Consider the following 15636-nt stretch of genomic DNA (forward strand, 5'->3'; position numbering starts at 1 on the left):
TAGTACTTTCAAGTAGTTTACTTAAGTATTTTACACCACTGCTGACAGAGCATAAACATATGTACCTACATTACAAGTCACATAATAGGTTTATTTGTCCATTGGCTAGTCTACCTGCTAGTATACCTGCTTATCTGCATAGTTCCTATGTAAGTTGTATGGGTTGATCAGTAATATAAATCAATTGTACACTATTACAATGTATCATCAAGTGGTGAGAAACACTGTCAAGTGACACAGTTATGATAAGGCTAGGAATAACAGGCCGCACAGAGAGGTACTTTTTATTTTACACAAATTGAATTTCCTCACACTTTATTTTCTAAGATTGCTCAACCATCGGATTCTCGAACAAAACACCTCTTTGTCCACAAAACTAATCTTTATTAACCCAGAAGTAAAAATCTCTTGTCATTTGGTCAACTGGGTGCCCACGGGAGATTATCACAAACCCAATGATAATATCCTTCTTGTCCAGTAGGGGACAGGCTGGAGACTGCTCTGACTGATCATTTGTTTTCGTCACCACCTTAACAGATCCATGTTCCTTGCTGATTTGTGCACAAGTCCAGGTGACATGTAGCTGTATTCCCCTGCAAACCATGTATTTGTTTAGTCTTTTCAAGATCTTGTGATATCCATTGACTGAGTGGCTTTACATGGTTGTAGTGGGGGTTTTTTCAGCACAGACTAAACATTCCTCCTATCCTGTCTGACATTTTTACATATATACTTTTTTCACAGTTTTTGTGATTGTAGTTGATCCTGAAACCCCTTTTTTTATTATTTATATGTTGTTCCATTAGTCATCACTTGCCCATTGATTACAATGCATTATGACAATGTGTCTAAAGTATGTGTGAAAACACTCCAAACCAACTCCTATTAGGTCAGAATGCCAATCTGAATGTTTCTGCACAATATATATATTTTTTTTTAAAGGTTCCACTGTCCCATAAATCCATATTTCAATACTATTTTTGTTGTTGTTGTTATTGATGTTGTAAACAGGATCATTCAAACATAACTCAGCAACAAAAACCAAAAAAAAACGATTTTCTCTGTAACAAAACAAAAAATGGGTAAACTTCCCCTTAAAGTGATATTACTGGATCCTCCAGACTTGAAGCATTAACATTAAATACTCATGCACAATTCATGGCAGAAATGCATTAAATATTGATTTAAAATCATCTGAGTCATTTTGAGGCGCGGAAGTTTTCAGACTAGAATGAGGACTACGTTGGCATGAAAGCTGTTGATGATGGGATTTTCCTTTTATCATTGAAGGTGGAATCATTTCTGGAATGATATTGGTTGGAAAAATGAAATTGTAATATTATGATTGCACTTTTTTTATTAAATGATACTGGTGATAGATGCAATGTTTTATGCATGTGTGCGTGTGTGTGTGTTTTCTACTTGACAGGGTGGAGGAGCGTGTGATGGTGTAGTTTTGGCTGTGGAAGATGAGCTCCTCTTCATTATTTAATGGGGGCCAGGCTCAGAGGTGTGCACTCTGTATCTTTGTGTGTGTGTACTGTATGTATTACTACACATACCGCTGTACATTCTCACTCCGTCATTGTGGGCAATAGCTTTCCAATATTCTGTAGGCATTGTATCAATAGCAAATGCAATATGTAAGATGTGTCTAATGTGTTTGAGGTTTGCCTAATGGGTCTTGAAAAGGAAACCTAAACCTTCATTAAATCTTTAAGGCTGTTCGTCTTGGTCTGTGTGTGGTCATGGTGTCTGATGTCCAGACGAGTGAGAGTGTCTCTAACTGTTTAAATGTCCTTGTCCTTCTGCTGCTATATGGACCGTAGAGAAGGTCCACTCCCTTAACCTTCTGTCTGACACAGGTGCTGTCCACTGAAATGGTTCCTCAGGTTCCCTATGGGGGTTCTCTGGGTTTTATTTAAGAAAACGAACACCAGATCATGCTGGAACTTTTTTGTCGTTGTTGCTGTGATTAAGTTACACACTCCTTGATGTCTGCCGCTATGATATCATGTTTTTGTTTCAGGAAAACAATATAACACCTATGTAGGCAGGTCACATGCTGTAGTTGTCATAGTGATGGGGAGTTAGTTACTAGAGCGAGGTACAGGTCCCGGTAGAGCTCTGGCTCTGTGTACCTGGGGAGGGGTTGGTGCATTCAGTCCAGTTAAAGTCCCAGTACCTTCAGAGAATATCTCACACCAACCACCATGCCTAGGAAGAGTGATGTGGGGGCGAAGATTGAGGATGGTGAGTTGAGATTCAGCATCTCAGTTGTTAATGTTTTTATGCTCTGGCTTTGAGGTGATATAAAGACTTTATATGAGATGCAAATGCAAAATGCCTTTATAGATTCATGCTGGGCCATTTTAGAGATGTTTGAATGAGTGGTGGACATTTATTTGTTTGCGTTGTCATTTAGTTGGAATCGAGATCGATGGGGACGTGAGTGACAGTGAGGGTAAGCGGAGATGAGTTCTCACCTGACCCGTATAAAGCAGAGCTTATAGTGGTGTCTTTCTCTGTGAAGGAGGAGGACAGCTACTGACACCGGCTGTTAGAATTGACCTGATATTTAAAAAGCTTCAGCTCTATCTGTATTAGTGTGTTTTTTGACATTGTGCTAAAAGTGTATATTCCTGCATGTGTTGAGCTGTTGTGTGTGTGTGTGTGTGTGTGTGTGTGTGTGTGTGTGTGTGTGTGTGTGTGTGTGTGTGTGTGTGTGTGTGTGTGTGTGTGTGTGTGTGTGTGTGTGTGTGTGTGTGTATATATATATATATATACAGATGACACCAGTCGAAGGAGAGGGAACAGAAGACCGGCAGCTGGCAGAGGAGGAGCCCGCGGCAGGGGCAAAAAGCCAGCTGATGAGGATGATGAGGACGAGGAGGAAGAGGAGGCCCCCAGAAACCGCAGAGGAGCCAACAAGAAGAAGGCTGCTAAGTCACGTGACACCGACGACGAAAGTGAGGATGACACCCCCAAGAGAAGACAAGGAAGAGCAGCAAATAAAGGAGCAGCAAACAAAAAGAAAGGAGGAAAGGCCCAGGACAATGACGAGGACAGCGAGGAGGAGAAGGGGAACAAGAGAAACAAGAAGGGAGCCACGGGAAAGAAGGGGAAAGAAGAGGAGACCAAAGATAAGAAAGGAGACGCCAAAGGGAAGGGCAAAGGAAAGGAGAAGGAAGACGAGAAGGACAAGAAGAAGAAGAAGAAGAAAGAGAGCAGGTATCTTGAGTGGAAATCAGGGCCCAAGATTCTAAACGTAGTACTAAACAGCGCAGGAATCAAAATAATGGGTCAAATAACTTATTTAACTGTATTATACAATATTTGCTACCCGTGCACCAAGAGAAATAGAGGGACATCCTTAATAGAGGGACATCCCTAACCCTTCCAACTATCTCTCTCTGTCTCTCTCCATCACTGACCTCTCTTTATCTTCGATCGCTCTCTCCTAACAATCTGTCTTCCGCTCTCTCTGCTCCACTCGGTCTCCCTTCCTCTATCTTCTATCTAACTCCCAGCTCAGACACAGACTCTAACACAGACTCAGAGGAAGAGTCCATGTCAGAGGGAGAGATGGAACGACTGAAGGAGGAGGTGGAGGAGAAGAAGAAGGTCATAGCTATTATGAGGAACAAGCCCTGGCGAATGAAGAGGAGGCTGGTACATCTGAAGTAATGAACGAGTTGACTGATTGCACTCGCATAGGCTACTGGAAAAATGACATATGCTGTCAGGATGAAGTTGAGATACACTTTCAGATAATAATTAGCTCTATTCATTGATCATAGCTGTGTTTTTTTTTACCCCATTTTAAAGTATGTTCTACACCTCCTGTCAGAATTATTTCCCTATTTTGTTACTTTTATAAATTTATTTGAGCTTGACTGTTCTGTTGCTAACCTTATGATTTGTTCTCAGAGAATGTCAAGAATTTGTGGATAAATTTGAAGGGGCTCTGGGAAAAGGAAAAGGCAGGAAGTTTTATGCTTATAAAATCATGATGATGAAGGTATGGAACCATGAGCACAATATACGATTTTCTGCCACTTAGCTTTTTGTGGTTGTCAAAATATGAGGCTATAATAATGATTGTCTTTCTTTTTCGCCAGAAATGGATCAAATTCCAAAGAGATTTTGATAATTTCAAAACGACTTGCATACCATGGGAACGAAAGATAAAAGAGGTTGAAAGTGAGTTACCTGATACTCCACACTTTAGAAACACCAACATACTGAAAATATTCCTGAACACAGGTCACAACACAAGATAAAGTAATATACTGAGCTGATTGACAAAGGCCAGTTGAATGACAGTTGAACGCTACAACTTAGTGAAGAAACACTATCACTTCTCTCCCCTCAGGTCACTTTGGGTCCTCAGTTGCTTCCTACTTCATCTTCCTGCGCTGGATGTATGGCATGAACATGGTCCTCTTTGGCTTAACCTTCGGACTGGTTGTGATCCCAGAGGTAAAACCGCCTCACAAAGAGTCTTAACACGTAGATACAACTCTAATGTATACTCTAGCAGTCTATCAATCATTATTGAAATGTTTTATGGCTCCAGGTTCTGATGGGACTTCCGTATGGATCCATTCCCAGAAAGACAGTGCCCAGAGCTGAGCAGCCCACTGCTCAAGACTACTCTGTCCTCATGGACTTCAACGTGGGTTAAAACATGCAGTCGAGATAGGCTACCCTCTATTTACTCTGCATGAAAGCCTATCAAATATTACCATATCAAAGAGTTCAGGCTCATATGACGTGATGATATTTCATATTGTACTATTTTAATAATCAGCATGGGTCTGGAGACAACCGTGAAGATCAGAAGACACAGTTTATCGGTACACTATAAGAGCGCAGTTCATCACCTGCGATCACTTCTTTCTCTCTCAGGGGTATTGCAAATACTCAGTCCTCTTCTATGGTTACTACAACAACCAGAGGACCATTGGGCTGCTGAAGTTCCGCCTCCCGCTGTCTTACCTCATGGTAGGAGTGGGGACTTTTGGCTACAGCCTGATGGTGGTGATACGAACGTGAGTCACCACCCAATCCCCCACTTATAAAATATGATCCCATGTCACACATATGTCAAACACAGCTTAACACATCAAGATAGACCCCAGGAAGAGTAGCTACTGCTTCTGCAAAAAGCTCATGGGGATCAAATTAAACAAATATATACAAATCATTTTGTTTGTTCATGGTGTTTGATCTGAAAATGGATGACGGCCTTTCCCCACTGTCATTCATATCTGTTTTGACAGAATGGCTAAGAATGCTGACGTGGGGGGAGGGGACGGAGATGACGGGGAGTTCACCTTTGCCTGGAAGATGTTCACCAGCTGGGATTACCTCATCGGCAACCCCGAGACGGCTGACAACAAGTACGCCTCCATCACCACCAGCTTCAAGGTAACCATGGAAACCTGTGTACTATTTTCGCAACTTCATCACAATGTCTGATCTTTTGAATGATGTTCTTCTGAGTATTCTTTACTGTATTCAATCCAATATAATTACATAGATTATTTCCCACTAACTACACAGCACCACATGTTAGTGGCCCATAAGCTAACTGTCTTTCTGTCTGTCTGAGTGCAGGAGTCCATCGTGGATGAGCAGGAGAACCAAAAGGATGAGAACATCCACCTGAGGAGGTTCCTGCGTGTGCTGGCCAACTTCATGATCATCTGCTGCCTGGGAGGAAGTGGCTACCTCATCTTCTTTGTGGTGAAGAGGTCCCAGGAATTTGCCAACAGGGACGACCTGAGCTGGTACGAGAAAAACGAGGTAATGCTTGGAGAATGGTGTTGATGCCATGTACATCCTTTGAAACCAATGGAATCTGTTTCTATTTGGAATAAATTATAGTGATATTATGTCATAATAGTGTAGCATTTTTAAAAATCTCATTCATTAATGACTAAACAAACTTCCCTCTCTATTTCATCACCAAAATATGTTTGATCATATGGTCATATGGTGTTGTGTAAAGTGGTGGTGTAGTGGAGAGATGGTATGATTCCTCCCATTGTCCCACTGTGTAGTTGGAGCTCATCATGTCCCTGTTGGGCCTGGTGTGTCCTCCCCTGTTTGAGACCATCGCTGAGCTGGAGGAGTACCACCCCCGGATCGCCCTCAAATGGCAGCTGGGGCGCATCTTTGCCCTCTTTCTGGGAAACCTCTACACTTTCCTGTTTGCCCTGTTTGATGAGGTCAACAACAAGGTACTGTAAGGCTGCCTCACACTTCTTTAGGCCACTACCAGACGTTAGCTCTTTCTTGTTAATCTTAAATTTACACTGAGAGAGGGATTACAGGATCTTTTTCGGGATAATAAGAAAGCGTCAACGAGAAGGATAAGGTTTAATACTGGGACAGTTGAGTTACGTATTCTGTAAACAACCCAGTGCATCCTGTAGTGAGGGATTGGTTTTATACTCTTAGGACTGATGTTCCTCAGAGAGGTGCATTGTCATTGGGATGAATGGGTAGTGCATTGTAATGGATGACCTGTGATTCGATGGCTTCCTTCCTTCCACTCAGCTTGAGGAGGAGGTGTCCATTAGGAATGCGTCCATCTGGGCCCAGAAGGAATACTACGCTAACTTCACCCTCTACAACAATGACACGGACACCACCCCGCCCCCCATGGACCCCTCTGACGTCATCAGGGGACCATGCTGGGAGACCGCCGTCGGCATAGTACTGACACCTTACTGATATCCTCATCTCTGTGGAGTGATATGGTAATTGTTTCTGTTGTATGCAATGTACCTTTGTGAAGCCCTGTCTGTGATGTTCATCATGCGACAGGAGTTTGTGAAGCTGACCGTGTCAGACATCCAGGTGACCTACTTGACCATCCTGATTGGTGACTTTGCGCGGGCTGTCATTGTCAGGTTCCTCAACTACTGCTGGTGCTGGGACCTCGAAGCCACATATGTACGTGCTCCACTGGTCATTGTTACAAATGTCTTATCTTGTCTATTGGCGGGGATGAGGTCTACGTTTTTGTTGCCAGGCAGAAGTTTGAACCACTGTTTGTGATATGGATTGTCTCTCCCTCTGTAGCCATCGTATGGAGAGTTTGACATCAGTGGCAACGTTCTTGGTCTGGTCTTCAACCAAGGAATGATCTGGTAAGAGATATTTATATTCTGGTTGTAGAACTATAGAACTCATGTCGTATATTCCCTTCGCTGACCCTGTGTGTGTGTGTGTGCGTCTCTCTCTCTCTCTCTCTCTCTCTTTCAGGATGGGTGCATTCTATGCTCCAGGGCTGGTAGGGATAAACGTCCTGCGTCTCCTCTCCTCCATGTACTACCAGTGCTGGGCCGTAATGGCCACTAACGTGCCCCATGAGAGGGTCTTCAAAGCCTCCAAATCCAACAACTTCTACATGGGCCTCCTCCTTCTCATCCTCTTTCTCAGTCTACTGCCTGTGGTCTACACCATCATGACTTTGCCACCCTCCTTTGACTGTGGGCCATTCAGGTAACACACACATACACACAGGCATGTTTACTGTTCTGTAGGACATACACATTCACAGAGGAGAATCCCTGCAAATGCACTCACATCTCTACGCATAAACACAGACAAACAATATACAATATGTAAGGACACATACCTGTCGCTACATACTCACAAAAAAACAAATCACAAATACAGACATCTCCACAGTGGGAAGGCCAAGATGTTTGATGTCATCATGGAGACGATAGACCTGGACCTGCCTGCCTTTCTGGGAACACTGATGGGCTACGCAGCCAACCCTGGCCTCATTATACCAGCTGTGCTACTGATGGTGTGAGTAGAAAAGTATATAGCTACACATACGTTCACACACACACACACACACACACACACACACACACACACACACACACATATATATATATATATATATATATATATATATATATATATATATATATATATATATATATATATATATATATATATATATATATATATTAGGATACTGCATATCTACAATTGTAAACAGATGGATATGTACTTCCCCACAGACTGGCTATCTACTATTTGAACTCGGTATCTGAGGCGTACCAACATGCCAATGCGGAGCTGAAGAAGAAGATGCAGATGGTGAGTCTGAGGGGTTTTCAAATTAATTAAGTTTCACGTAAAAATGTTATGTGGTTAATATACACACTACCAGTCACCTACTCATGGATGGACACCTACTCATTCAAGGGTCTTTCTTTTTTTAAACTATTTTCTACATTGTAGAATAATTGTGAAGACATCAAAACTATGCAATAACACATATGGAATCATGTAGTCCCCAAAAAAGTGTTAAACAAATTCAAATATATTTTATTGCCACCCTTTGCCTTGATGATAGCTTTGCACACTCTTGGCATTCTCTCAACCAGCTTCACCTGGAATGCTTTTCCAACCGTTTCATAGTTTTGATGTCTTCACTATTATTCTACAATGTGGAAAAAACTAAATAAAAAAACAAAGCCTTGAATGAGTAGGTGTTCTAAAACCTTTGACCGGTATTTAAATAATACTAATTTGCTCGTTATCGTCGATCTATCTACATGTATATATCTATCTTTCATCTACCACTCACACAAACACACACACACACACACACACACATACACATACACACACACTCTCTGTCTCTCTTTAGGCAAGAGATGAGGAGAAGAACAGGAGGAACAACACTGAAAGCACAGACCAGGTCATGAAGGACCTGGAGGACCTGCTCCCCAACCGCTCTCTCTTGCCCCCAGCTCCCCCACCAGAGACAGGTGCAGGTGAGCATCATACCTTCACTTCAAATGTGTATGGAACCTTAGCTCCGTTTGACCTAATGTTAAATATGGCTGAAATCAATGATATCATGAGCCAGTCTGGTCTCATAGACTAGACGTAACATGGTAAATGTAACTCCGGGGACACTCAAATGAATATGATATGTTCTGTTTGGTATGGTTACATAAAACAGAAAGTTACTTAAGGCAAAAACAAAAATAGGGTGGTTGGTTGGGGTGGATGGGTAGGTTTATAATGCAAACATCTAGCAACCCAAAGGTTCCGTGTTCGAATCTCATCACGGACGGAAATGTAGCATTTTAGCTAATTAGCAACTTTGCAACTACTTATAACTGTTGTCTACTTTGCAACTACTTAGCCTGTTAGCTAGCCATTTCCCTAACCTTAACCCTTTAACTTAACTCCTACCCTTAACCTTAACCCTTACCTTAACCTCTAAACCATAGCTAACTCTAGCCACCTAGCCAACGTTAGCGTTAACCACCTAGCCACCTAGATAATGTTAGCCACCACAAATTGGAATTTGTATCATATCATAAGTTTAGCAAATTCGTAACATATTGTACAATGTGCAAGTTGGAATTCGTAACATATCATGCGAAATTGATGATGGACATCCACAAATGAATACATACCATGCAGAACATAACATATCATACTAATTGGAGAGTCCTGGATTTACTATGTTAAGTCCAGGTTGCATGAGCAAAAATATGGTTGTACTTGTTTAGACTTTGAGGCAATGCACTCCCTCTATGTATTCCCTGACCAGACAATAAAGCAGACCAAGGTGGAAAGTCTACAAAGGTGAGGCCAGGAACTGCAGGCAAGGATGTGAACCTGCAGAAAGACGTGTCCCTGTCATCACCAAATCCCAACGCTCGAGGCGCAGTGACCCGCCCACCGGGTCCCCGGGGGCCTGGACCTCTGCCTGGAAATGGTCAGCAGGGGCCAGGAGGGGGACCAGGGCGGGGACGGGGGAGAGGACAGCCACCTCCAAGACGCTAGCACCCAGATGAAAAATAAAAGTCAAGATTTTTTGTAAATGTAACAATTGTTTAACTAAAGAATTTGCAAATGTATTGAATTGTACAAGAAAGTGTTGGATTTGACCTACTATTGCTTAAGAACAAATTCACATTTTGGATTAGGTTGGGGACTGTACACTGAGTGTACAAAACATGAAGGACACTTGCTCTTTCCATGACATAGACTGACCAGGTGAATCCAGGTGAAAGCTGTGATCCTTTATTGATGTCACTTGTTAAATCCACTTCAATCAGTGTAGATGAAGGGGAGGAGACAAGTTGAAGAAGGATTTTTAAGACTTGACATGGATTGTGTGTGTGTGCCATTCAGATGTTGAATGGGTAAGACACAAGATTTAAGTGCCTTTGAATGGGGTATGGTAGTAGGTGCCAGGCGCACTGGTTTGAGTCAAGAACGGGGTTTTTCACTCTCAACAGTTTCCTGTGTGTATCAAGACTGGTCCACCACCCAAAGGACATCCAGCCAACTTGACACAACTGTGGGTAGCATTGGAGACAACAAGCATAGGAGACAACGTGGGCCGGCATCCATGTGTGGGGGGGCAACTCAATATTAGGAAGGTGTTCTTAATGTTTTGTACACTCAGTGTATAAAGAGATATACAATTATTCAACTGCTATTGTGTCTTTATTGAGTTTTCCTTGTGTTTGAAATGGTTTGGAATAACAGATTTGGAATGGTTGTGTTTGGAAAGGTTTGGGAAAACAAATTTCAACCTTTTATTCACATACTGCACATGCCTACTGACTTTGTATTTCACTCAATGAATCTGACTTTGACCTAACATTTTGTTAACACAACACGTCTTCATGGTATGTCGTGAAATATGTCACTTTCATTGTGTTGGAGGAGAACATCAGACATCACTGCAATCAAACCCACTACATAACCACTGATTTGCAGCATTTCTGCGTCTTACTGTAATCTTTAACACAGGCACTAGTATGCTAAATCTGTTGTGGTTGAACAAGGTTCGCTTGAGGGATTGTCAGGCTCTGAGGGGTTTGAGAAGTGAATGGCGGAGACACTGTAAGGTGTGTTGTTGAGTAGTGAACAACACAATCAAGACAACTGCAGCTCAGAACAATCTCTTCAGTTGAACAGGTGAGGTTTTCTAACATTCAAATCAATCAAATCAAATCAAATTGTATTAATCACATACACCATATACAACCGGTGTAGACCTTACAGTGAAATGCTTACTTACAAGCCTCTAACAAACAATGCACTTTTTTTAAACAAACAAAAAGGGTGGCTGGAGTCTTTGACAATTTTTGGGTGCATGACACCGCCTGGTATAGAGGTTCTGGATAGCAGGAAGCTTAGCTTGTACATAGGGCTAAGCTTCCTGCTATCCAGGACCTCTATACCAGGCGGTGTCATGCACCCAAAAATTGTCAAAGACTCCAGCCACCCTTTTTGTTTGTTTAAAAAAGTGCATTGTTGGTGCTCTCAATGGTGCAGCTGTAGAACCTTTTGAGGATCTGAAGACCCATGCCAAATCTTTTCAGTCTCCTGAGGGGGAATAGGTTTTGTTGTGCGCTATTCATGACTGTCTTGGTGTGCTTGGATCATGTTAGTTTGTTGGTGATGTGGACACTAAGGAACTTGAAGCTCTCAACCTGCCCCACTACAGCCCCGTCGATGAGAATGGGGGTGTTGAGGGAGAGGTTGTTGTCCTGGCGCCACATGGCCAGGTATCTGACCTCCCCTGTGTTGAGGATCATCATAGCGGATGTGTTGTTACCTACCCTTACCACCTGGTGGCGGCCCGTCAGGAAGTCCAGGATCCAGTTGCAAAGGGAGGTGTTTAGTCCCTGGGTCCTTAGCTTATTGATGAGCTTTGAGGGAACTATGGTGTTGAACGCTGAGCTGTAGTCAATGAATAGCATTCTCACATAGGTGTTCCTTTTGTCCAGGTGGGAAAGGGCAGTGTGGAGTGCAATAGAGTGCGTCCTTTGTGGATATGTTAGGGCAGTATGCAAATTGGAGTGGGTCTAGGGTTTCTGGGATAATAGTGTTGATGTGAGCCGTGACCAGTCTTTCAAAGCACTTCATGGCTACAGATGTGAGTGCTAAGGGTCTGTAGTCATTTAGGCAGGTTACCTTAGTGTTCTTGGGCACAGGGACTACGGTGGTCTGCTTAAAACATGTTTGCATTACAGACTCGGACAGGGAGAGGTTGAAAATGTCAGTGAAGACACTTGCCAATTGGTCAGAGCATGCTCTCAGTACACGTCCTGGTAATCCGTCTGGCTCTGCGGCCTTGTGACCATAAGGAACGTATAAGAAGTATTGATGCACTTGTGCTCATTCTCTTTAAAGGTGCACTATGCAGAAATCGTTCCACCATTTCCTGGTTGCTAAAATTCTAAACGTTTGCTTAACTTCAGTTTATGTGACAAATCAAGGAAGTGCAGTGTAGATAGTCATTGTACCATCTGTGAAATATATTTTCCAGAACCCAGAATATTGTATTTTCAGCTGATCTACCCCTTCTTAGACTTGCTATCAATGAGAATAACATATCTATAACTCATATTTCTATGTGAATTTGGTCAAAAAAAGCTTTAATTACAATTCTGTTTATGAAATTGTTGGTACCACTTTACATTAGAGTTGCCCTTATTACTGTGTACTTATTCCAGTTAGTACAGTGTAACAAGTACACTGTAATTATACTGCTATTACTTAGGATTAGGGTGAGGACTAGTGATAGGGTTAAAGTTGACTGAGATAAGTACAGTGTAACAATCAGTAATTACAACACCTGTTACACTGTACTTACAGGCATTCTTTTCACAGATATAACTAAGTTCCCGAGCTGTAAAGATGGAAACGGTCGCAAAGAGTAAAGATTGAAACCGTTGCGTCAGCTGTAGAGATGGAAACAGACATAACAGCTGGAAAGATGGAAGACACCTCACAAATGTTTGGTAAATCAACGTCTGTATATTATGGGACCGTAGCCCCATATCCACACTTTAGTGCTAGTAGCAATGCAGCAGCTCTTGAGAAAGCCATTGAAGCCAAAGGTAAGAACACCATGTATCAGAATACTCCAACCTCCAAGCCCCCCTCCCGCCGGGCACAGACGTCAGTTCATCGTCTGGTTTTGATTTACATTTGGTTGAGTTGTCAGCTAACGTGAATTTAACGTGAAATAAACAGTGACAAATTCCACGTTCACGTTGATTCAATATCTTCACATTACATTTTTGGTTCAAATTATGTGGAAACAATGTTGATTCAACCAGTTTCTGTCCAATGGGCTTCTATTTTTATTTAATTGAAATGTTTTATTTAACCTTTACTTAACTATTCACTCAGTCGGTTTTATTGTGTTTTTTATTCATGATCAATATTACCTCTACAGGAGTGGATGAGGATATGACTATGACAGTTCTGGTGAAGAGGAGCAATGGGCAGAGACAAAAAAATCAAAATAGTCTATGAGCAGTCTACTGGGCATATGAGTCACAACATTGTCCCCTCAGCCAATCCCTACTCCTAACTGCCCCTTACACATCTCGTCCCCTCCCCAAACTGTTACCACCTTAATAACCCCCTCCCCTCTATCTTGTTTCAGGCTCTGACTGATGACCTGAATTCAGCTCTGAGGTCAGATCTGAAGGATGTGGTTTTGGCCCTGCTGATGACCCCTGACTAATTTGATGCCCACCAGCTCAGACAAGCTACAAAGGTAAACAGCCATACAGTTTTTTGGTATATTTTCACAACTCTTAGTACAAAACTCCAAACTGGTCACACGTGTAAAGCAGCCAGTCTTTCATTCAAAACCTGTCATTCATTTGGATCGTAAACATCTCTCACCACACAACCATTGATTCAAAATATAAGTTTATTGTGAAATGTAATGAGAACATTGGTTTAATCACCAAAACACAACATAATTCATCCAATGCAAGATACATGTTTAAATGAAACAAATTAAATTAATTAAAATAAAATAACATTTAGCACGCATTCATTTGCATCATGCTTGTCTTGAGCATTTGGCCGTACATTCTCATTCACATCACTGTGAATCTCATTGTTCATGCATCGCGGGAAAAATCTTTTGGCTTGGCAAATCCAAGCTTGACCTTGGTCTGCATTGATGTTGTCGTAAGCCTCGTCCATTGCCAGAAGGAAGGTGGCAAGCTCGTGGGGATGGTGTTCATACACGCTCATGAGGACGGCGATCATCCATGCTGAAAAAAAATCCTTAATAGGGTTGAGGACAGAAGAGCATGGGGGCAGTAACAGGGTCATATATCGGGGATGGGCCCAAAACCATGCCTGAACCCAGTCTGCATGGTGGAATCTGAAATTGTCCCACACAATGTCATCGGTGACCTTCCACCTTGACAGACCTGCTCAATTTCATTGAGAAACACAATGAGGTGTGCAGCGTTGTAGGATCCAAGTAATGACCTACGTTCTACCACACCATCTTCAGAGATAGCTGCGCACATGGAGATGTTTCCCCCACGTTGTCCAGGCACTTGGACTGAGCTTTGGCCAGGTTGAAGCCCGCTTCATCATCAAAGATATACTTGTGATAGTTCACAGCAGCATCAAGCACTATCACCCTCTAAAATATATATTTGTTAGTTATTTTTACAGTATAGTTCCAATATGATATTGTAAAGTAACGTGTACATCGAATAGTAACAGTAATACAGTACATATGCAATGAATACTCAGGGAGAAAAAGGTGTAGATTCACGCGCAGATCGCAGCAGATGTTTTCAGGAATCGTGGTCACAGGCAGGCAATGGTCAAACACAGGTAGGCAAACAGGCAGGTGAATCAAAACTAGGACTCACAAACTAGCTAGGAAAAGGCTTAGTAGAGTCAAAATGAACAATACCTCACAAAGGCACAAACAGAATGAACTGAACCAAATAAGGAGCTGATGAGACCAGGTGAGTAACTAACACAGGTGAAATCAACAGCAAAAATGAAAGACAGGGCTACGTTCAAGAACACAAAGAAACAGAACACAAGGTTGACTAAGAAAATAAATACAGAACCTTACAACAATAGGGCCTGAACATACTCGGCCCGCAGTTGTTTCACCCAGTTGTTGTTTCTCGCAAAAGGCACATGGTAAATGTGTTTCATAGATACCTGGTGCCTCTTCGAAAGGCCGATGATTGTTGTTATGCTGGTGGATGCCACATTGGTAAAGGTGTCATCGGTCTCCTCAATGGCCTGCCTTATTTTGAATAGCCGTATGTCATTGCTGGCTCTCACCATTTCCACCACTGCTCACTCCTGCTGGTCAGTCAGCACACGGCCACAGGGTCTTCTGTCAATTCAAAGGGCAGAACAGTGTATACTGTCAATAGATCATACTGTAAGAACACTAACATGTGTTTTTACTGTATGTAATTTACTCTAACATGTCATGTACTGTAAATGTAATGATAAAGCAGAGTGCATATTCTGCAGACTTACTGGCTTTCTTGGCGAAATGATCTCATGATTGAATTGACAGTTGACCTTTTCAGATTGGGGTGAATTAATCTGGCAGCCTCTGCCATGGTAAGGCCTCTGTTTACCACATGGTCAACGACGAGGGCCTGGACTTAGACACATGTTCCCTGCCGTCTGCCTCCCTCTCTCTGAAACCCACCTCTTTGACCTCTTTGACGGGCCCCTTGTCTACAAACACTTTGATTTCTTCCTCTCCCTTGCTGTCTATCCTGCTCCATGTTGAAAGAAATTGCAAATGTTCACACA

At 42.3% G+C, this 15636-nt stretch overlaps 1 protein-coding gene across 1 annotated transcript; it reads left to right on the forward strand.

The window, feature by feature from the left end:
* The first annotated feature begins 2213 nt into the window (after nt 1–2213).
* On the forward strand, nt 2214–10081 carry tmc2a (transmembrane channel-like 2a). Its single transcript, XM_020465235.2, has 20 exons — nt 2214–2253; nt 2426–2464; nt 2790–3231; nt 3531–3683; nt 3931–4021; nt 4122–4203; nt 4376–4482; nt 4580–4678; nt 4912–5054; nt 5286–5433; nt 5623–5811; nt 6069–6248; nt 6568–6726; nt 6838–6966; nt 7096–7163; nt 7279–7518; nt 7708–7833; nt 8055–8133; nt 8690–8816; nt 9608–10081. Exons 1-20 carry the CDS (start codon nt 2214–2216, stop codon nt 9841–9843), a joined length of 2877 nt encoding a protein of 958 aa, XP_020320824.1. The 3' UTR covers nt 9844–10081.
* Nucleotides 10082–15636: the final 5555 nt, after the last annotated feature.

This window comes from Oncorhynchus kisutch, linkage group LG29 (assembly GCF_002021735.2).
Source record: "Oncorhynchus kisutch isolate 150728-3 linkage group LG29, Okis_V2, whole genome shotgun sequence".
Taxonomy (NCBI): domain Eukaryota; kingdom Metazoa; phylum Chordata; class Actinopteri; order Salmoniformes; family Salmonidae; genus Oncorhynchus; species Oncorhynchus kisutch.